The following is a 25,032-nucleotide window of genomic DNA, read 5'->3' on the forward strand; positions in this document are numbered from 1 at the left end:
CTCTCATATACTCACAAAAATGTACACAAATAAATGTAATGTACGTGCCACCAGTATGAACATTTATTCGATGAGTGTATAACAATGTATTGTGCTTTACCACTCTACTCAATTCCATGGTAAATATATTTGGTTAACTTTACATTTCGATGGTCTTTAGTTAATACGAATTGTTTTGAAAATTTAGTTGTTAAGACGACTTAAAACTTAGCGGTTGACTTTTTTTTCAAACTGAATTTATTTAATAACAAGAAAATAAAATATATTAATAAAAAATCATAAGACGGGATTAAAAAGAAAATAACAATTAAAATATTGAGAAAAAAATGAAAACATATATTAAACAAGCTATAAATAGCTACATAAATTAATAAATCTGCAATTAATTAAAGATAAAAAAATGTTTTAACATTAATTTTGATTTTTTTTCAACTTTAAATTAAATGATTTTAAAATAAAAACAACAATATCGTGAAATAATAAAAAAAAACTAAATAATTAATTGTAAATTGAATATAATCGTGATCGTGTTCTAAATGTTTATTACCACCCAAAGAAATAAAAGTTCTATTTAAATGATCGTGTTGTAGGAAACAAAGAAACGAATAGTGCGTGTACAACGTCTTCTTATGGCACGTTCCAAATCATTAAAGTGTTGTCATCATTAACTCACCAACTTAAAAAAAATACTACAAACAAAATAAGTCCAAAACCCAAACACCTTTAATAAAACGTTAAAAAAAAATATATATACAAAATTTGCTGTTTTATTTTAATAACCCACAAAGAAGTCAGTCTATAAGTTCATTTGTATCAGAACAAATAGTCACGGTGGTTGCATTTTAAAATTCTATGCCATCCATGTAGCCAAACATACAGCCATCCATCCATCCACATTCATTCACATTATAATTTTGGTAACTTTAACTTATACTTCAGTCGTTGTTGTGGTCTATGGGGTTCTTGACTTTTTAAAAACATACAAGTCGTTTGATCACCCATCACATATGAATACATAACTAATTGTAAATTGTATGATAGTATTTCTTAAGGAAATGTCACCTTAAATAAATTAAGGAAGTAAGTGCATGTGAGTGTATTATTTAGTGAAAAATACAACCCTCTTCATATTTACAAACTTGGGAGTATGCAAATAAAAGGATGATATTTAACTAAGGATATTTTTTTATTATACCACAAGGGTAAGTATTATTTTATTACAAAACTTAAAAATAATTTTTTTTAAATAAAAAAAGTCGAATTTGTACATAAATAATATTTTATTTTTTTAAACTAAAACACTCATACATTTCCTTAAAAGTATCTGTACATGAACATTTTCCTTATAATGTTTGAACAGAACGATAGATCAGTTTTTTTGCTTAAGCTCTGAAATTGATTCTCGGGACCGTATCAAGGAACTTATAATCATTGTGATATTTTATCATTAAAAAAACTTAACTTCTGATGCTAATTTTGCAAATTTAATTGTTTTACTATATCCGCTAATTTTAGTAAAATTAGGAGAGTACTCTTTAGTTCGCTCGATATTTACTTAGTCCACTCAAAGATTTATCTATCAATTCCATTCTATATGGCATCGTTATCGCAGAATTTTTAACGACTTTATGATCGTATAAATTTTGCGACTTAAGAAAATTCCAAATCATTCCAAGATTTCGGTAGCCACTTCACATCTCCTCTTAACATCTGATGCTAATTTTGTAAATTTAATTGCTTTACGATATCCGCTAATTTTAGAAAAAAATTGAAGAGTGCACTTTGGTTCACTCGATATTTACTAAGTCCACTTAAAGATTTATCTATCAATTCGATTTTATATGGCATCGTTATCGCAGAATCTTAAACGACTTTATGATCGTATAAATTTGCGACTTAAGAAAATGGCATATGTCTGAATATATGTCATAAAAGTCTGAATTCTCTCTCTGGTGTTGTTGCCAACTCAACAGATATCACTGGGTGAAGTGATCGCAGCCTATGCTAAATTGCTAAACCCATTGAGTACCTATTTAATAATCTTCGCGTAGTACACAGAAAAAATTATCGGTAGTTTATTTTCAATTAACATGTTTTAATTTTCTTTATTTTTTATTTAAACAAATTTTTATTTGTCTTAATTATCTCGTTCTTTGAAAATGTTTGAAACTTAAGTGTAAAATTTTTATTAAATTTTTAATTGATTGAAAAAAAATTTTCTGGCCGTCTATTCTATTTTAGATTTTTTTGAATATTTTATTTTGAATTTTTTCCTAGCAATATTTATAATTCTTAAATAGTCAATAAAATTGTAGGCATATAATATTCAAGTTTCTTGAAAATTAATGAAAAACTTTATATGTTACATTGTGACAATAAAGTGATAGTTTTTGTAAATGCTGAATGCATTTTTAAAGGTCTAGTATTCCTTTAACGTTGTGTGTCATCGATTAATAATTTGATTGTTTCAATCACCTTTTTAATATATTTTTAAAAAGTTCTCTATCAAACAGTTTAAATTATTTGAATAATAAATTAATAAAATATTAATTTTAAATTTATTAAATATTTAATTTATACAATTATTGAATTAATCAATGTTAAATCTTGTTTCAATTATTGACAATAATTCTTCTGATTAATTCGTTATTTGGAAAAAAAAATATTTTTATTTTTTACAAATTTGGTAATTGATATCATCATTTTGGTTATAGGTGCAAAACTTACTTGATACAATTATTTTGATAATTAAAAATCATTTTCAGTTTTTTCTGTGTAGGGTGTCAGTATAGGTTTGGGGAATTTTTAGGTTGACACTGTTGATTGTGATTTCGTAGTTCGTTCCTTATGTTCAGAGAATGGAAATGATGTACGTTAGTGAACGTTCGTGAAAGTCTCATTTGCCAAACGGAGACTAGTTTCGATTAAGTTGCCTTCTCAACATTATACATATTGTTTCATGCCACGCAACTTGGTTGAGGTCTATCACTCAACTAGTGGTGGACCTCAACATGGAATTGATTAATGCTGCCTCTCAGGACTATTTCATCAAAGTGCTGGTTATGAACCGGCACAGTCATGTACAATGATTGCCACCTGAGTTCATCATAAAAGGACTCAGCGACACATGGTAGAAGGTTCTCAACTCTACCCAGTGGATGAAAAATACCACCGTGAAATAAGGCCGTCAAGGCAGGTGTTCACGTTAGGCACTTAGACATTCTTGATAATTGCAACAAATAGAGTCAGTAACAGCAGTAATTGCAAAATCTTGCACATGAATTTGGTTAGGAGTTTATCCATTAAAGATCCTTAAGAAGGTATATATGTACATATGTATGTGAACTGAACCGACAAAAATTATGTTTTTTTTTTTTAATGCGTTTTTACATCTGTCATGAAATTGTGGTCATTGTGGATTTCAGAAATCGATTCTCTATTCGCAAGAATTTCTTATAAACTAACTTAAATGTTACTTTTTGAACATTTTGAATAATGTTTATTATATTAAATAAATTTACACGATTTGTTATTAAACATAAATACATTTTATTTAGCGTTAAAATATATAGAAAGTGAAAATATTTAGGTTAAAATAGTTTTTTGTGTCATATCGCGACAGACAATAACATTATCTTCTACTTAATTAAAAAACATCTTAAAGAAGTACTCAGACAAAATCGGAAGTTAATGAAAATAAATTATAAGTTGTTGCTGCGGCACTTGTTAAGGTGTTGCACAAATTATGAAGCAACTAAGCGTTACGGAAAAAACTTCTGATAAAAAGAAATTGTAAAGAAATAAGTAATAAATATTCGTAGAGGAATCCATAAACTGTAAACAAAAATTAAGATTAAAAAAAACTTTGTAATAATTACTACTTGCAATATATATTACCTAGAATAAGAATTATACATTACTTCGAAGTGGTTTAGTAATGTCAGATGTATAAGCTAAGATGTTTACATTTTTATGGAAACATCCATATGTAATATCACCTAGAATAAGAATTATACATTACTTATAAGTAATTTAGTAATGTCAGATGTAGAAGCTAAAATGTATATATTTTTATGGAAACATCTATATGTAAACAAATTGTAAATGCAACAAGTGCAATTATGTTTCATATACAAATAAAACTAAAATGTTATCAATGATTTTACAGATAAATATGATTTGTATACAAGTGTTTCGGTTGGATTTTTATTAGTCACTTTTTTTATTTAAATAAAAAAAATTGCACTTTACCATGCTGCCTTCAATTTCCGGTGTTGGTGTTTTGATGCATAAACTTGGAGATACCCCAGTTACCCTTATGACTAGCAACACTAGTACATACTTAAATAGGCTACACATTATCAAATGCAACAACCATTTAAAACTCTATTGAATTCTTTGTTTTTTGTTTTAATACAATCGATTCAAGTTCAACGTCATCAAGCCACTTGTTTTTTTTTTTTAACAGAAAAGATATATTTATTTGTTTGTTTTTAGAATAGGGTTATAGTTACTGGTTAACGAAAATGTAACTATAACAATCTGGAAATCAAATAAATCCATGTATACAGAAAACAATTCGTTGCGCTACTATGATTTTGATTTAAAGTTTATTTTTTGTTGTACAACAAAAAAAACTACAATAATGAAAAAGGAACACACATGTGTTTTTGGTTTTTCCAAACATCATCCCTGCAATAAAAGAAAGAACTTTCAAAGAAGCGAAAAAGAAGTAGAATTCTTTGTTTGCTGTATTAGATAATAGGATAATAGGGTTAGTATTTGAAAGGTATTCAAAGTTAATTAAATTATAAATTTTTTTTAAAAAGTACTAGTACGGTGTCTAGTGAAAATTGACATACCCAGCAAAAACTCGGTAATGGGTTGTACTTCCATAACCACTTACTTTTCAATAACTATTTACTTGCCGTCTGCATTACTTTGAAGTAATCGTGTAATGACTTTCTTTTAATCTGATATAGAAGTACTTCATTTTCGGCTTTGTCATTTTGTTTGCACATTTTATTTAATTGCGTGTTAAGAATTGTATTTTATAAAAAAATGAAAACAACATTAACTTTGTATCTGAAAACCATTATTTGACGCGCAATAATATTGCTAAGCAGTGGTGCAGTGAGTAGAATATTTAACTAACAAACCAAAGTCCCTGATTCGTATTCTCTCTGGCTAATTTTTATTCTTAAAAACAAAACAACTTACCCAATAACTTCTTTGTAAGCAAAATATACAAAATAGTATATGAGTTAAAATGCTAACGAAGAAGTAGTGAGAAGCCGCCTGTCTGGTATTACCCTTGTTTGGGTCCCTAGGTACCATAGTAGTACTGACAGATAAGATTACCAGAATGGGATCTGCTGTTGATATTTCCAACGCCGTAACAGTAGCAACCCCATCAAGAGTAGAATCCTCAGATTCTATCTTCAAAAAGCTGAAAATAAGACACATGTAAAGGGGCCAAGATATTGCGGCCTTTCTTCAATGAGAAACGCACAAGACTCCTTATAAATCGAAGTAGACGGGATATGTCGAGATCCCACAAAGGTTACTTTGTGTAGACAGACATGCAAATCTACTTGAACTCCCCTTCAGCTATCACTGTCGCAGTTGCAAAGACTTCATATCTATCCTTAGTGAGATATCTGGGTCTAAGCTTAATGTTGAATTTCCACAGCTACATCTGACGACTGGAGTGGTTTGGTCAAAACGCAGTCTTTTCAACTCTACTTGACAGTTCGCGTGCAGTGAACTACCACGCTAAACAACCAACCAGAACTTGTGTCATAAATCCAGTTTAAAATGACATCATTAAGGCATTCTAAGTATAACATCTGAAAACTGACATATGCTGAATTATGTTGTTGCCGGAAATTAAACTAAAATTACCCTTGTCACGGGGCTCGTACTTTATAAAATGGAGTTTGATATAGAATTTATGTCTGTTCAATTTCACCTTAAGATATCTATAGAGGTTATGATTAATGCGAATTAGACATTCTGCCAAAGAGCATTAAATTTGTTCCATTGTCGTATATACGATTGGTGTTCAAAAAGATTTACATTATATTAGGTTAACCGATTTAGGATTATAAAGTTGGAGAAGACTCATGATCTTCTTCATTCCCTATTAAAAATTCTCTTAATAATTAATACGAGTTTTGAAGTTTTTGGGGTAAAAGAACATTAACATCTTAAAAATAGGCAATGTTAACACAAAATTTAAATGTTATTTCCCTTTTAGATCTGCAACTGCTGGAACTAGTTACATAACTAGTTCTTACTAACCATTAATTTGGTTTTTTCGTTCAGCATGTCGGTTGACAACGTAAACATTTCTGCAATAATGAGCAATGTCAAGAAAAATTGTTTGATATAACTGTCATGCTCTTTGATTTTAATTTAACATTACTTAGTAAAAAACCATTAAAGTAAAAGTTCGTACTGTTAATTAAGTTAAAATTATATATATTTTTTGGTGAATATAATGTGATAATAATTTTATAAAGCATAAACTTAATACGAAAATTAGCTTAGAAATTTACTCCCATATTCATAAATGTTTAATAAAGTTGTTGATGGTTTATTGTAGGAATTTTTTATGGAAAACGATTGATATCTTTATGAAGGTTAACCTGTAAAAACTTATGTAACTTTACAAAAAAAAATTAATCGAAAATGGTAAAACAATTCCTTTAATTAAATTAACAAGCAATGGGAATGAAAAATATAAAATTTACTAATAAATTTTGCTTTATTATCACTTAAAGCAAAAATTTCAAATAATTAATCCAACGGATTAATATGCAACAAATTTCAATTGATATATGAATTTCAAATACATAATAACACATATTAAATATAAACAAATGTATAGTATAATAATAATATTATGGGAAATTTTGTGTTCAATTCGAACTATTGTTTTATACTCATACATAGTTATAATCCTAACCAAACCAAAAAGCAACACTGATGTATTAAGTACCTCAGATTTTAATGAAGAAAAGTTGTATTTTTGCATCTTAAGTGTCTCTCTCTTTATGGAAAAAAACTAACAGTTCATTCAAATAGATTTGAAATTATGACATCGCTGCAACTCGATCGTATTATGAACGCATTTTATAACAACTCTACAATATTGTTTATTTTCGTACAATATATTTTCAATGAATATTTTTTTGAAAATGTAGATTGCACAAACCAAAGAAAAATTAAAAACCATATTGTGGTTTTGGAAGTCTTTCAACAAAGACAATTGTTAATCATACAATTATGTGAGAAAAAAATGTTTAAGAAAAACTAATTACACTCATAAAGGAATGTCTGTAAATAATTAAGTTTTCTTTAGTTTAGATGTTTGAGTTGGATATGATGCTTACAAATTGATTGACATGTTTAGGTTTTAAAATAAACTCAACTTAACTAAACTGGTTTGAGATGAACTGCATTTTAAAAGTACGGTTTTTAGCGAAAAATTAAAAAAAAAATGTTTAAACACATTTTTAGTAAATCGTTAAAAGAAAATGTTGTTAAAGTAGGTGTAAGTTTTTATTAGTTACTCAATACTTTCCCAGGATAAAAGACACTGCTTTCGTTTAAGTGGCATTGTTCTGTTATTAGTTTTTGTTATTTTTTTTAATAAAAAGGCTAGTATATTTTGTATATTTTGTAGATTTTATAATATAGAGTGATCCAACAAGCCGTTCTTTTTCAGCTAATAAAATCTAACTAACTAACAAATGTAATTATATCACAATCACATCGGCCATGACAACAATCTTTTATAGGATCTACCGAATCAGAATACCAAAAAGTAAAACTGGACTATAAACACTGTTCTTCGGGAATACACGATATTGGGTACTATCTCGGGAATTATCTCCGATAAGCTTACTAGATAGTATATTTAATCCTAAAGATATCGCCCATTTACATTTGCATCTCTCATGGCTTTCATCTCGAATCAGATAAGGTCTAAATGTCCCTTCTTTGACTCTTTGAGAGATATTGTTACAAACATCTTACATTATCTTTATAGACTCAAAGGCAAATCTTATCAAATATATTAGAAGTATCGTTTCAATAAATAGAACGCCCAGACAAGGTAAAACTAATAAGGTTGGACCAAAAGGTCTCCAATAATTCAAGCTTATCATTATTTGTCCAACCCGGATTGCCTAGTGTAATCTTATTTTATAACAGACTAATTTCTATAACTTCTTTCTCATTTTTGACTTGGTCGTTATTAGACTTTTAAGGATCGTATATTTAAGACAAGAAAAGCCTAAGTTAGCCAAATTATAACTCTGTTCCTTATCTTACTTCACAAGATCACACTTTACGTACGTAAAAACTTATGACAAAAAAAGAGTAAGAGTCCCATGATTTTTAAATTTCGAAAACAAAAAATACATAAAAATACATCCTTGATCTAATGCGACTAGCTTGTTTTTCTAATCATTTCAAAAAATGAAGACTTTGATTTTAATTTCAAACTGTTAAACTTTTCATCCGTATTTTCTCTCAATAACCGTTCTCTTCTACACAAAATTTTGACAGATCATAATACTTGTGTGCTCGTGTAAAGGAGACTTAACTTGAGTACTAAATATTTATTTAAACAAATTATGTATTATTTGTGAGGAGGACCATAAAAATCGCATGAAATAATGGAAACTTCCTCTTAGGGAATAGAGGTTGTATTAGTATTTTAACTCCCCAGCAAAAACAAAACTTCTAAAGAAGCGAAAATGAAGTTTAATTTACTCCATGGAAATACTGAAAAAGATCTGAAAATATGATGATTTTAACACAGACTGTTATTTTTATTTAATGGATTTAATTCAAAAAATTTCAGTACAAAAATATATATTTTCAATTCAAATCAAAAACATCACTTCCACAGTGGTGATAAATGTTATTCATTTGGAAGTAATTCGTTGTATTTTTGTTGGGTCATTAATTTTCAATGTAAGTTTTTCCTAGTACATTTTTAAAGAATAACGATTGTATTAGATTTAAGAAAGTACATTTGAAAGAATCATGTCTAGAAGATCGATTGTCTAAATCATCAGATGACATTTGGTTCTTATGAACATATATGTTAACTCTGCACTTGTTGGATCCATAAATACGTAGATCCCACGATTGAGGCTTTTGTCCGTTAATTGCATATTTTTATACCCTACACCACTTTAGTGGGGAGGGTATATTGGGTTTGTGCTGATGTTTGTAACATACAAAAATATTCGTCCTATACCCACCTTAAAGTACACCAATCGGCTTAGAATCATTTTCTGAGTCGATTAAGGTATGTCCGCCCGTCCGTCCGTCTGGCTGGCTGTCCATGTAAACCTTGTGCGCAAGGTACAGGTTGCAATTTTTGGATGAAATTTGGCACACACGCTTCTTTTGGCCCAAGGACGAAGCCTATTGAAAGTGGTTAAAATCGGTCCATTATTTCGACTAGCCCCCATACAACCGTACCCCCCAAATAGGGCCTTTTTGGCTTATAATTAATTTAAATGATCTATTATGTTAACAAAAGTCGACAAAACTTAGTTTTATAGAACTTTAAATGACATTACCGATTTTTGTAATGATCAGGCTTCATTTGACCCTATCCCCCATACAAACTCCCCTTCAGAAAATGACTTAAAGGTCAAAATTCACTTACAACCACTAATAACACTTTTAAATTCTACATAAATAATATTGAAGAAGACTTAACTCCCCCTACCAACATTTTTAAGGATAGGGCCATATTTTGCCCTACTCCCCTTTGAGCCCTCTTAAAAAATTTCTTTTTTGCCAAAAAAAAGTAAAAATATTCCGAAATAAAGTTAAAAAACAAACCAAATGCTTTATTTTTTTAAATAATCCCCATTTTTAACATACATACTGACTGGTGTAGGGTATCATATGGTCGGCTACGCCCAACTATACATTCATACTTGTTTGATATTAAATTTAACCGGACCATTGAATTGAGAAGACGATTTGACTTTATAACGTTGGAATTGAGAGAGTTTTAGAGTCCAAAAGTTTGGGATTGAATAATTCAATTCCTACCCATAGACTTTGGCACGTTACACCCGTTCTTATTGTCTTCTTGATTTGCTCTAATAATTTAATTATACTCATATGGATAGGTTTCTGAATCATATATATTTTTTTCTATATTCAAATTTGAACGCCTTGAAAATCATTCATAAATATTTTATTAAAACAAAACAAAAAATAATAATTTTTAATTAATTTCAATTCATGAAGATTTTTTTACAATTAACCTTGTAATATTACACCAAAAAGAAAAAAGATCTATGTATTACTTTATTATCTATTTCGTTTTTAATCGCCTAAATGTATCGCATTTTATTTGTAATTATTTTTCAAAACAAATCTGTAGTATTGCAATCAAATTCAAGGTTATCATTTTTTTATATTTTAAACAATTTAACAATAAAAAAGAAATACTAGCTTAAGAAAAACATTGTTTAATTAACATAATTATGCTTATATTTAAATTGTTTTCAGTCATCCAAAGATGATGAGTGATGTACATAGTTTTTTTACATTTCTTTAAGATTTACTTTCGTTTAAATATTTTATTTTATCAACATGCTATTTTTTATTTACAATCAATCTTGTTTAAAAAAAAGTAATATAATATTTATATATTTAAGTATGTACCCTACAACCGCAAAGTTGGTGACTTATGTTTTAGGGATTGCTCACATTGTTTTATTAAACATAAAGAACTAGAACTAGTTCCGTAACTAGTTTTATGTGAATAAGAACTTATTATAGAGAAGACCTGTCTGTCTTTAAAACTTAAATATATCGTAGTTGAGCAGAATTGATGACATTTGGATATTCTGTGACAGGACTCCGTAAATGTTTTAATTATTATTTTTCTTTTAATTCTAATTATAAAAATTATAAGTTTAAAGTATTTAGCATTCGAATTTTACCTTTGCTAACTACGTTAGTTTCTATTTTTTTCTTAAAGTACATATTATGAAGACAATAGTCGCTATATTTATGGTGTTGATGATTTTTCCAACGAAACAGTACTTAAATAAATAAGAAAAAAATCATAGTACTAGTGTTTAGTAAACTGTTGCTAATCATTTTATGGTCAACGATTTTTTGTAACAAATATATTTGGGTTGAGTGGTTACTATGACCATCTTAGGTATGAATATACAAACAATAAATACCCTAATAAGATTTGCGCAAAAAATGAAGAAAATGTGTAAAACATCTTTTGTTTTTCAATTATTTCCAACAGAATGTTTTGCTCTATACGTATGCAAGTTCAAGTAATTTAATGCTATGATGATCATTAAATAATATTTGTTGTATAAATATGTATAATACGTTGATGACGATTTAAAGAAATGTAAGCAAGATGTTTACAAAAAGAACGGCAAACTGACTCTGGTATCATAAGATATCGAACAGAGATATCTTAATCTTTGCCGACATCTAAGCTGCAATCAAGTCCCTGAGAGGTGTATACTCTTCATCACGACTAGTCCAGGAATGCCGGATGTCCTTAAATAGGCTAGCGAGACATTCAAACATCGTACTCGTATGGGTACGTGCACACAGGGACTCTACAGGCATGTTTACAGTTGCCCGACTCGGACATAGACCACGGACCATATTCTAAGACATAGCCGAACCCAATTCAGCAGAACTATAGCTGTCATCACAGGCCACTGTAAATTTGGCAACTACACAATTCGACTTGGATTACCTTATAACGACTACTGCAGAAGCTGTCAAGATGAGGAAGAAGAGAAATCAGTAGAACATCTGGTTTGATGAAACAAACTCAAATAGCACTGATTAGTAGCTTTTTCGAGTCCGAGACTTCTCCTCTCTCACGTTATGTTCTTAGTCTTTCTCTATCTATCTTAATCTCCGTCTTTCAATAGATACAATTTATACCCCTAATGCCTCATCACTATTGTCTCTTACCATAACATTCTATGTCCTCTCCCACTTCTCTTTTAATACACTTTAATACAGGTATCACAAAAGGACCAATAGGACCCACGTGTACATCTATTGCAGCCTGAACTACCAACCAAACAAAATGTAATGAAAATAAGATTTATTTTCATTGACTAAATAAAACTCAAAATTATAATAGAATCTTTAATCATAAAAATTCATAATTTTTATCTTGACTATAATGTGTCCAATCAATGATCGTCAAAATAACGTATATTTTGACGAAAATGTGTCTTTAGCTAAAATTGATCCCTGTGAAGAATTTTTCAACGAATGGTTATTAGACGTGACGGATCTTTTCGCTTCTCTGTCGTACAATTTGCGAGTTAAAGATATGACACATTGTAACTGTACATTGCGCTATAAAGGCTTATAACCTAAATATATGATCAGGTGTAACTGCAGAATGCGCTATAAAGTGTGCTGATATATCTTACTCTTGATCGCCTTTAATCCTAATCTTAGTGCATAAGCCGATCATGGGCGAAACCCAATTTTTGTATTTTGACTATTATGTGTCTCCGGTAAAATTAGTTCCGGTACAGAATTTTACCACAAATGTTAATTAGTGGTGACTAATTCCGCTCCTCTAAACTTCTTAGTGCATAAGCTGATCAAAAGATTGGTCAAAACACCCTTTTAACGGTATTTAAACGCCACATCTGCTGTGCCTAAACGGTTAAGTACTTCGTGAGTACTAAAGCTGCGATCCGAAGCAAGTTTTGGCAACCAATTGTGGAGTTTAAATAGAAGATCTCAAAAACAAATTTGTAAGCTAAAGCCTAAGCTGTTGGAGTTTAAAAAGATGATTTCATGTATAAATTTTCAATCTGGAGCCTGTGCAGTTGCAATCGATTAAGAATCGACTATCTGGGGTTTAACCGATTTTTTTGCGAACAGCGTAGATGTTTTCATTCGATAAAGCGTTCATATGATTAAGTAGTATTGGCTGATGTTAAGTGTCATTTGGAATTTAAATTCCAATTGTTAAAGATTTGAATTTGGAACGACACTATAATAAGTTATTATGTGAATTAGAAGCAACAAACTCTAGAAAGTGTAATCAGTGAGGACGGTCATTTAGTCCAGATAATTTATCGAATCATTCGCTTAAAATTTGTATATTCGACTTTGAAGAACTACCGCAGTGACTTGAGCTTAATGTATGAATTGCAGTCTAAGGTAAAGTGGTTAGTTCCTCTGTCAGCTCAATATTTCTTTATACTTTAAAGCTATTTGAACCCTTCGAAAAAATAATATATATACATAGTTTCCCTGATCATATCACAATGGGATTTTACAGTTTCTTTTTAATATTTTTCAAGAAATGATACGGGATATTTGATTACACTGATAATTTAAAATGTTCTACAATTTTCGAGTATAAAAATAAAAAAAATGTTAGTTCTCACATATGTACTACATATATGTATGTAGTGCTTATCAAGTAACCTTAATTATAAGTAAACATAAAATATTTTAAACTCCTCTTAAAGAGATACATAATAACTTTAAGAACTCAGAATTATTACCACACTACAGGAAAAATTCATAGAAAATTAAGTGAATGAATGAGTTAACGTACAAATGGAACAATTAAAATTATATATGTGTCTGAACTGGACTGGATAATCAAGTAGTAATGTTTTTATTGTGCTTGTATCTTGATTTACACATACACAAACGTCCAAGAATCAAATGTTAAACATACGCAGTAACCGTAACACTCTTAGTACATTAACTACTGATTGTAAACATGGTCGTAATGTGATTTATTTGAATTTATATTATTTGATTCTTTTGTTTAAATCACGTACGTTAATTTGGTACTACTAGAAGTGGCCGAAAGACAGGTTGTCTGCTTGGTCATTTTATTTCACTTTTTTTCTAGTTTTTTTTTTACTTTGACAACAGATCTCTTTCTGTTGCAATAACCATACATATGTACATATGTCAATGTATTTGTTGGTTTTTTATGAGTATTTTGACTTTAATTTATGATTTTTTTTTAAGATTTTTTTTTAACTTAAAATGTGGAGTATGTGAAATCAGTTTAATTACCGGAACATGTATGTATGTTTGTTGTATTTATAAGTAGATATAAATTACTTTAAATAATTAGGAAATTGGCACACTAACAGATTTTCTTAAATCTTATAAATTCATTTAAATTTGAGTAGGTATTTTAATTAAGACTTTTTTACTTGTTTTCATTTGTTTTTATCTATTTTAATTGATTATTAAAAATAATTATAGCTCTGCACTTGATTATTTTTTAAAATACACTGTTCATTTAATCAAATTAAGTATGCACTAATATTGAATATATTTTCTTATAATTTAAGCAATGAAGTTTTTTTGTTGCAAATAAGATTTATGAGAGATATGGCCGATTTTGTAATACCCTATTTCAAACATTTGCTTCCAAAAGTTTATAATTGAATCATAGGGCCAAATGCAACGAGATAATTATGAAAATAGGCAGCAACAAACTCTAAAAAGTGTAATCGGTAAGAAATCTACTTCCACGCCTTACTTACACATTTCAAAAGGAATGACTAATTTATAGTCCCAAATGCAACAAGATCATTTCAAAAATAGGCAGTATCATAACAAAATATAAAAATTTTAAATTCTACAACATATTTTAATATGTCGAGTTTACACAGATGATATCATACTGCGGCGCAGACTATTAAGAGTCGACTGTATGGGGTTTAACCGAACTTCTCAGGAACAGTGTAAATGTTCTCATCCGATATAGCGTTTATATGATTAATTAGTGCTGGCTGAAGTTTAATGTCATTTGGAATTTAAGCGCCAATAGCTAAAGATTCGAAACAATACTATGATAAGTTATTGTGTAAATTCTAAGCAACAAACTCTAAAAAGTAGAATCCGACCGAACTCAAAACTTAGTTCGGTACTGAATAACGAACCCGAACTTCGGTAAATATGAAAGTTCGGCAGAACCCGAAGTTTGTTCGGTTTTCAAAGTTTGGTGAACACGAACTTTTTTCTTAAATGAGAAACGCATTTATGATTAAAAAGTAATAAATTTATAACATTTAAAGCCAAAATATAAACATCCGGAAGATATTTTGAAGAGGGTCTTTAATTAGCAATTGTGTCAATTATCAACTAATTCCGAATTCCAGAGAGTGATAAATTTCTAATAACAAACCAATTGCATATATCTTAATACATTTATATTTGGTTTTTAAACGATTTATTGACAATGAAATAATTCTCTGTAAGAGCACGCAGAGAAAAATACATGGTTGTGATTAAAATTATGATTGTTGTCTAAACATATTATTGTTATTGTAACAATTTTAAAATTTTAAAAAATCTTATTATGATTAAATACCGTCAAAATATTTCATCTTGATATTTTTGTATTTATCATAATATTGTTATACATGATCATATTATGATCCAAGGTGATCAAAATTTCTTTTTAAATATGTATCGAAATCAAAATGAATTTTATCGAATCATTAAAATTACAATTTCTAAAAAAAAAAAACAAAAAATTATATATATAATATAAAGTTAATAATTTGCCGATTTATATGAAATTTTGGTTCATAAAACAATTTAAGTATAATTTCATAAAAATACTAGTATTTTTAAGCCTGTTATTAATGTTAGCCATTTTCTAAAGCGAAGGTTATATGGAGACCATGTCCAAATGTAAACCGATTTCGTCCATTTTGAATACCAATCAAACTGCAAGAATAGTTTAGGTCCTATCGTTCCTTTAAGAGATTGACTGTGTGAATGACAAAAGTGTCTAGATCGTTTGGGAATGAGGACCTAGAAATTGTCAATGTTACAAATTAACAGTTAACAGTTTTTCAAATCAGCCGAAAAACGAACAGTTTAACTGGCGTTCTATACCTATGTATATCGGAAATTCATTGTACAACCAGGATGAATGCTAACTTCTGTAAATAAATTTTCAGCATTTTTAAAACTTTTTGATAATGTAAAAATATAATAAATAAACATTTTCGGTCAAAATTTCGACGAACACAATGGAAAAACCACACTCTTTACTGAACTCCGAACCCGTACCCGAACGTTCGGTCGGACACTACTATTAAGTGTAATCGGTAAGAAATCTACTTTCGCCTTAATTACACATTTTATAAAGAGCTATATGGCTCATTCATTTGAGAAAAGACTATTGCCAATTAGTCCCAATTTACTTGGGATTAATGTATGATCAATGTTTCAACTTTGTAGGACATTTGTAGGTCAATCGTAATCTACCCTCAAATTTTAGGTATTACATTATATTTTTCATAGATTATAATCTAAAGTCAATACATAGGATTTTTAAATGACATAAAAAATTTTTATAAATAATTCGATTCTATTCAATGACTTTTTCAAAGGTATATATAAAGTTGAACTGGAATAATTATTTTTTTATAATAATAGATAAATATTAGATTAACTAGAATTTAATGTTTTTATTAATTGCAGATCAATCAACATGAAATCCTAATAATAAGCATTTAAAATATAACAAACAACTAAGACAATGCATCGAAGTATAAGAAGGCCTTTGAGGCCTATATTAAATTTAAAACCATCAACTCCCGAATATAAAAGAAAACAAAATAAAGTTCGTTTAAAAATCAATGAAATCATACGAGTCACACAACTAAGTCACTTAATAATACTCTTAATATTATTGCAAACCACTCAAGCCAATCGCCCACCAAGATTTATGATAGAAGGACAATCGGAAATTGTATTAAGATTAAAAGAAAGTCCCGAAACAGAAGTGGGTAAGTTATCTGCCGTAAAAATAATATAATAATAAATGAGTTAAAAATAATCTCCTTTTTTAGGCACGCTAATATACACACTTAAAGGCTTTGATCCTGATAATGATCCCTTAACATTTGGCAAACGTCCCTCGCATGATAGTGAAGTCATACGCATAGAGAATAAGGGTTCCAATGAAGCCTATGTTTATCTAGCCAAAGAATTAGATAGAGAAACTCAGGATGAATATTCTATAGTGTTAACATTAACCGATAATCATTACAACGACTTTAATTATGTAACACAAAGTTTTTTACTTCTCGTAGAAGATATTAACGATAATGCTCCCATATTTTTACCCTACCAAAGTGCTATTGAAATACCTGAAAATAGTGCTCCAGGCATTGTAACATCTCTGGAAGCTATCGATGCCGATGAAGGTGCCTATGGACAAGTCGTGTATTATTTACAAGAATCTGAGGGGGATAATGAAATATTTTCCATAACTACTAATCAGGGCAAGGGTATTTTAAGTCTTATGGGTAGTTTGGATTATGAAACAAAAGCTTTATATCAGTTACGAGTTTTAGCTGTGGACAGAGCCAATCAGGGCCCTGTTAATACGGGTACAGCAGCTATATTGATTAAGGTCAAAGATATAGAAGATCAGCCGCCAGAATTTGTTAAAGTACAACCGGTAGCTAGAATACCAGAGGATGCTCCTGTGGGTACCAAAGTGTTGAGGGTTTTATGTGTAGATGGTGATCGTGGCATTAATAATCCTATAGCTTATGAGTTAGAAACTAATGAGTTATTTGGTATAGAACGTAATACGGGCTGGATTTATACCATACACGAATTGGATCGTGAGGATCCGAGTAATCAAGTAAATGGAGCGTATATTTTGAAAATAACGGCTAAAGAAATATCGAAGGTAAGAGAAATCAAATAGTTTTTTAAGCAACAACAAAAATATATACTTTTAGACAGCAGAACAACTACCAGCCTCGATGACAACGGTTAAAACTGAAGTTACCATAATCGTATCCGATGTAAACGATGAAATTCCAACATTTGGTGAAAGTCTGTATCGCTGTGAGGTTAATGAAAATGCCCAAGCCAATACACCACTTAACTTCATAGATGGAGATGTCAAACATTATGTTTATGATCACGATTTGGGTAACAATGGTACATTTCGTTTGTTTCTTGATCCACAAAATGATATTTTCGAAATAGTACCCGACATAGCAGTAAACGAGGCTAGTTTTATGATAAGAGTGAAAAATCCTAAATCATTAGATTATGAACAACTAAAAGAGATCAATTTCACATTATTTGCTCGAGAAGTAGATGAGCCAAGTCGTTACTCGTCAGCTCATGTGCAGATTTTTATACGCGATCAGAATGATAATTTTCCAGAATTTACACAATCAGTGTATAATGTATCAGTAGCGGAAAATAGTGAAATGGGTACAAATGTGGCTAAATTGGAGGCTTACGATGAGGATTCGGGAGATTTTGGCACAATGGGCATAAGATATAAGAATTTAAGAGGTGGCATAGCGAATTTGTAAGTTGTTCTTTAAAATATATGGAAATTGTAGCACAATTTTATACTTTTTTACCTTAAATTACAGATTACATTTAAATCCCATTACCGGCTTGGTAACTATAAAACAACCAGGCGGTGCAGCCTTTGATCGGGAAATTATATCGCGCCACTATTTGACAGTGGAAGCTATAGATAATTTGGGCATGGGTAATCGCAATACGGCTCAGTTAATCATTAATATTGAAGATATTAATGATAATGCACCCACGTTCTTACAAAGACAATATGAAACCACTCTAATGGAAAATAAACTAGAATTTGAACATCCTTTACAACTGGAGGCACGTGATATCGACTTAAATGGCACGGAGAATAGCCAAATTACATATGAAATTGTCGAAGGCATGTATCGTACCAATTTTACCATAGATCCTGAATTGGGCATTTTAAAACCTTTAAATTCATTTGACTATGAAGAGCTAGTGGAACATAAACTAAATTCCCCAAGACGTTTTGGTACTAAAGAAGAAAACATCGATAAGGGTGTTAGATTATTAGATTTACTAATACGAGCCCGAGATTCTGGCATACCCATGTTATCGACCGTGGTTCCTGTATTAATTTATGTTCAAGATATCAATGATAATCCTCCAATATTTCATAAAAGCTTCTATTCCAAAAGTATTCCCGAAGATTTGCCAGGTGGTAGTTCGGTTCTGCAAGTAACAGCTATAGATCGTGATGGTTCCGCTCCCAATAATGTTATAGTTTATCGCATACAAACTGGTGCTAAAGACAAGTTTGTTATTAATTCGGAAACTGGAGTTATATCTGTGGCTCAAGGTGCAAATTTAGATCCAGATTTAACCGATAACAAGACAATGGATTATACTTTAACAGTAGTAAGTATATATAAAACAAATCTGTCCAGAAAACCCACTAAACAATTTTGTTATAATTCTTAACTTACAGCTCGCCATAGATGGTGGCATAGGCAACTCTCAACTGATGAATACGGCCACAGTAAATATCACAATCAAGGATGTTAATAACAAACTTCCCATACTGCCCGAATTACCCACACTTCACATTATGGAAAATACTCCCGTGGGAACTGAAATTTACAAAATTCAGGCTAATGATTCAGATGAAACACCCATAATACGTTATAAAATAAATCCTCTCAATTCTGAGGCGCGCAACGAAGAAGGATCTGTAGTAAAGTTAACAGAATATGATTATATATCAGCATTTGATTTGGATCCCATAGATGGTACTATGCAGGTGATCAAAGTAATTGATCGTGAACGAGTAGAACATATAAAACTATCTTTTACTGCTGAGGATTTGGCAGCGGCCAAAGGTAAACAAATTGTTGAAGGTTTCCTTAACATACAAATTGGAGATGAAAATGATAATAATCCCAAGTTTAAACAACCTTTCTACAAAAGATCCATTACCGAAAATAGCATGAATGGTGTTTTAATAACAAATGTTATAGCTTATGATGTAGATAAGAATCGTACTATTACTTATAGTCTAGAGGGAAATCCTTTAATACGTCAATTAATACATTTAGACTCTCATACGGGTGAAATAGTGGTGGCAAATAAAATCGATCATGAACAATATCAATGGTTGAATTTTTCTGTCCGAGCTACAGATTCTGGCATTCCAGCCAGATCGTCATTGGTTGATGTTTATATAAATGTTTTAGATGAAAATGATAATAATCCTTATTTTATTGGTGGCTCCAAGAACTACAGTATCAGTGAATCGGCGGTGGTAGGTACTAGAATTGGTACTATTCAGGCGGCTGATGCCGATTCGGGTGACTTTGGTAAAATTACTTTTCTCATGGATCGCATAAGTTCTCAGGGAAAATTCTCTATTGATGCTGATACGGGAGTTTTGACGGTTACCGATGTTTTGGATAGAGAAACTAAGGATTTTTATATGCTTGTCATCGAAGCCTGGGATAATTATCAATTTGGTTTTTTAGCTGGCGAAAGTCGTAATGCTTTTAAGCAAGTTTTGTAAGTTACTTTGTTTAAAAAATTTACTTAAATAATAGAGTTTTTAATATATGTCTTAAAGCATAACTATACTTGATGAAAATGACAATGCTCCCGAAGTTTTTATGCCCTCAGCATGTGTTTTGATCACTGAATATCATGAATTAAATGAGAAAATAGCTACTATAAAAGGCAAAGATTTGGATGATCCCCTAACGCCAAATGGTAGATTAGAATTTAAGATATCCAAAGGCAATAAAGATGGTAAGATTTAATAAATGTTTTTTAACTTAAAATTTAGTTAATTCTATTCAATAATTTTAGATTTATTTGAACTTAAACAAATTGATGCCTGGAATGCTTATGTGTATGCTCGTTCTTCTTTGCGTAATCGTTATGGCAATCATTCCCTAACCATAACAACACGAGATTTGGGCATACCCTCTAATATTATTACAAAAACATTAGATATATGTATTTCGGATTTTAATGATCATGCACCGGTTTTTATACAACCTCTGCATAATACCACTGTTAGAGTACCAGAGAATACCACTGTGGGTTCGTTAATTCTACAAGTCATTGCTACGGATGAGGATATTGGTATGAATGCTTTGGTGCGTTATCGTTTAAAACCTGATCCTCTAGGAAGTTATAAACTTTTCGAATTGGATGCAGAAACGGGTCATTTATTTCTAAAAGAATCTTTAGATCGCAATAAACAAAAGATACATGAGGTGAGTTGAAATGATTGATAAGCAAATGTGTGAAATATGTTTGATTTGAGTACTTTGTATATTAGATAAGAATAGAGGCTTATGATCAAGGTTTGCCAACTTCCTTAAGTGCCGATTTAGATTTAACAATTTACATACGAAATGTCAATGAATATGAACCGCAATTTATTGTGGATGAAATTTTTGTTAATTTTACAGGTAAGTTCTAAAACATGATTTTTCCAACATTTTTAAATAAGAATAAGAAATATTTCAGAACATGCGGATCCGGGTTCGGAGCGTGTTAAACTTCCCGATACAATTGATAAAGACGAAGTTGACGACTTAGATGATCCACCTAGTCAAGTGTGTTATTTCATTGTTAAAGGCAATGAAGAGCAATTCTTTAATTTAGATCCTGAAACCCATATATTAACGACACAAAAAGAATTGGATCGTGAAATAAAAGCATATTATCATCTCTATGTAAGAGCTACCGAAAATTGTATAGAACAAGATAATTCTTTAGAATTGGCTATGAACAAAAAAATGGAAATAGAAATTGACAATGAACCGTTGAAGCCTTTTAGTCGAAGGCAAGGTGGCTTTTTAAGAAACTCTGAATTCTATGATCGTTATAAACATTCTAGAAGTTTAAGATCCATAAGCGAGGAATCATTTCATAATGAAAGTATTTTAAATGATTCTTTAAACAGTGAAGAATTTCTAATGTCTGATAGTACCATTGTTAGAGTCAAGGTTAAGGTACTGGATGTCAATGATAATCCACCCAGATTTCGTACGAAAATCTTTACAGGTGGTATTACAACAAATGCAGATTTTGGTACCAGATTCATGCGTGTTGAGGCGGTGGATCTAGATGAAGGCATTAATGCAAAAATAAATTACTATCAAGTAGGTGACATAAGACAAACCTTGTCGGAAGGTTTAGAAAATGTTCGCAGCTCACCGTTTTTGGTGGATCAAGAAACTGGTGAAATTCAACTGAATTTTGATCCCCAAAAGGGTATGAAAGGTTATTTTGATTTTATGGTATTGGCCAATGATACGGCTGGCATGAAAGATGTGGCACATGTTTTTATATATTTGCTAAGAGAAGATCAAAAAGTAAGATTTGTCTTTCGTTTACAGCCGAATGAATTGAGAAATAAAATTGAGGAGTTTAGGGAGTATGTTTGTTGTAAAAAAATATATAACTTTAACTAATGTTATTATGATTTTCAGAACATTAAGTAATATCACCGATACCATAGTAAATATAGATGAAATAAAGGTACACGAAAATAAGGACGGTTCAGTGGATAAAACAAAAACCGATTTATATATGCATTTAGTGGGGAAAGAAGATAATTCTATATATGAAGTGGCGGAAGTTTTAAATCTAATTGACTCTCACATAGAACACTTGGATGAACTGTTTAAGGAACTAAATGTTTTGGATACTCAAGCGGCCGAAGCTCAAATGCTGCAAGCTGGCCCTCAAGCCAAAGCCATGTATGTTTGGTTGATATTTACCAATCTATTTCTGGCCACTCTATTGGTGGTTACTTTAGCATTATGTGCCTCACAAAGAAATGGCTACAAGCGTCAGTTGAGAGCTGCAAAAGTTAATATATTCCGTAAGTTTAACTATATAAAAATATGAAATCATTTATGTAATCCTATTATTACAGGAAATTCATCATTATCTTTACAACATCCAAATGAACCCACCACCCGAGTACCCAACACCAATAAACACAGTGTCCAGGGTTCAAATCCCATATGGCTAAAAGGTTATGAAAATGAATGGTTTAAAACCGAGGAAAATTTAAGGTACGAATTTCCATTCCAATTGTAGATGTAAGATAATTTTACTCTATATTTTTTTTCTTACTTTCAGCCAAAGTGGCCATGATTCTTTGGATGATAATTTTTTAGCCATTGGTGCTCAGGACATACAGGAAACTTTAAAGGGTACTGCAAAATTATTTAATCATACCAATGATTTGAATCGTCATTTTAATGTTTATAATCAAATAGACAAATTAACAAATAATGCTCAAATATTAGCAAGGAAATTAGAAACAACGGAACTATAATTTAATTTATTTTTAATTAACATAAGATTACATGATTTTTTTAAGTTATTTATTTTAATTTAAGAAAGTTAATTATTTCTTTGTACATAATTGAAAGCAATTTTTTATACATATTAAAACGAATTGTTTATATTTAATGAGTTATTAGATAATTTTACGAAACACAGCAGGTGATTATGTACCTAAAACGCAAGCGATCCTAACTAACAAACAATCTGAAATCTGCTTTCATTAATTTTAATGCAAACAAAAAAATTTGCACTCCGCCAACCAAAATTATTGATCTTATTAATAAAAAACAAAACGTACTATCTTAAAAAAATTAAATAAAGGCTAAGAGAACAATAAAAAACAAGGGCCAACACATTTTAAACCCAGAGACGAATGTATACTTTTGTTAAGGTTTGAGCTGTGTTAAATTCGAATCTGTTCTCAGAATTTCTAAATCACAACAAATGTTTGAGATATCGAGCACTAAAGTTTGAAAACCCCGCTTTTTTCTGAAAGCCATATCTATCGACATTTACATAAATAAGGGAATACTTTTTAATATTTCTGCTTCTTTCTTCGAGATTTCTTAATCTAAACCTAAGACAATCAAGCTTAAAAATATGCATTTCTAAACATATAACACAAGTTAAGCTTTCATAGAATGGATTTTCAGATAATATAATAATTTTATAAACTTATCTCCGAGCTCTTATAATACTAGAGATTTAAATAGAACTAGCATTTGTCTAACTTTAGTACACGATATCCCCAATTCCTCTTGTAATATATTAATATTGAGTCCCAATTCGAGTTCAACTTAGTCCTTATTTGAGCCATTTCGACTTTTTGCAAATTTAATAAAAGTTTTATTATAAAACCTTTTAAATAGGATCGTTATTTGGGGATCTACGATTTTGGGAAATAATAAAGGAGAAAAATTATGATTCTTTAATATACATATGTATGTAATTGAAACCATTATAGTGGGGAGGATATTATGCATTTGTGCTGATGTTTGTAACACCCTAAAATTTTAATTCTTCTTAAAGTATACTAATCGGCTGAGAAACACTTTCTGATTTGAGAAGGCTTGTGCGCACGCTATGAGTCGCAATTTTCAAGATAATTTAATGAAATTTGGCCCATACCTACTCGTCTGTTGATCCAAAGACAAACGCTGTTGAAAATGTTTGAAATTGGTCCATTATTTAGCCAAGCCCCCATACAACTGTACCCCCCGAATAGGGCTTTTGGATCCATAACTATGTTAAATATTCTAGTATGTCAACAAAAATCGGCAAAACATTTTGTAATGATCGAGTCTCGTTTGACTCTTGCCCCCACAGAAATTCCAATTAAGAAAATGACTTGAAGGTCAAAATTCACTTTTAAACAATAATAACATGACTAATTTCACCTTAATAACTCTGAAGTAAACTTTAATCCCTTTACCAAATTTATAATGATCATCGATCCTCGCTAAATTTACAATTAAAGCGTTCTTAAGGATCAACAGATTCTTTCGGTTTTCGTTATTTTCTTAATTTGATCGATAATTAAGGATACACCAAATACATTTTTGATGAATAATTAATTGATTAGAGCGCTTAAGTGGTTTTTTAATTGTAGATTTATTTAAAGATCTGATACCGAGTTTTGTTTTTTATAAATGTACCCAGTGTGCTTCGCTACCCTCATCGTAATGGAATAAAATACATATCATTATTGTAAATGTGTATATATCTGCAATATCAAAAATATCAAAAATTCCCCTTTTAAAGAACTTTTTAAGCTTGATTTTATGATTCTAGTCTCAATATTACAGAAAA

At 30.3% G+C, this 25,032-nt stretch overlaps 1 protein-coding gene across 1 annotated transcript; it reads left to right on the forward strand.

The window, feature by feature from the left end:
* The first annotated feature begins 382 nt into the window (after positions 1 to 382).
* On the forward strand, positions 383 to 23,410 carry LOC111690985 (cadherin-23). Its single transcript, XM_046949549.1, has 13 exons — positions 383 to 1,202; positions 16,537 to 16,844; positions 16,908 to 17,758; positions 17,811 to 18,397; positions 18,465 to 19,281; positions 19,352 to 20,415; positions 20,477 to 20,658; positions 20,719 to 21,131; positions 21,197 to 21,329; positions 21,388 to 22,300; positions 22,356 to 22,750; positions 22,805 to 22,946; positions 23,014 to 23,410. Exons 2-13 carry the CDS (start codon positions 16,595 to 16,597, stop codon positions 23,210 to 23,212), a joined length of 5,946 nt encoding a protein of 1,981 aa, XP_046805505.1. The 5' UTR covers positions 383 to 1,202; positions 16,537 to 16,594; the 3' UTR covers positions 23,213 to 23,410.
* Positions 23,411 to 25,032: the final 1,622 nt, after the last annotated feature.

Source organism: Lucilia cuprina, chromosome 4, assembly GCF_022045245.1.
Source record: "Lucilia cuprina isolate Lc7/37 chromosome 4, ASM2204524v1, whole genome shotgun sequence".
Classification (NCBI taxonomy): domain Eukaryota; kingdom Metazoa; phylum Arthropoda; class Insecta; order Diptera; family Calliphoridae; genus Lucilia; species Lucilia cuprina.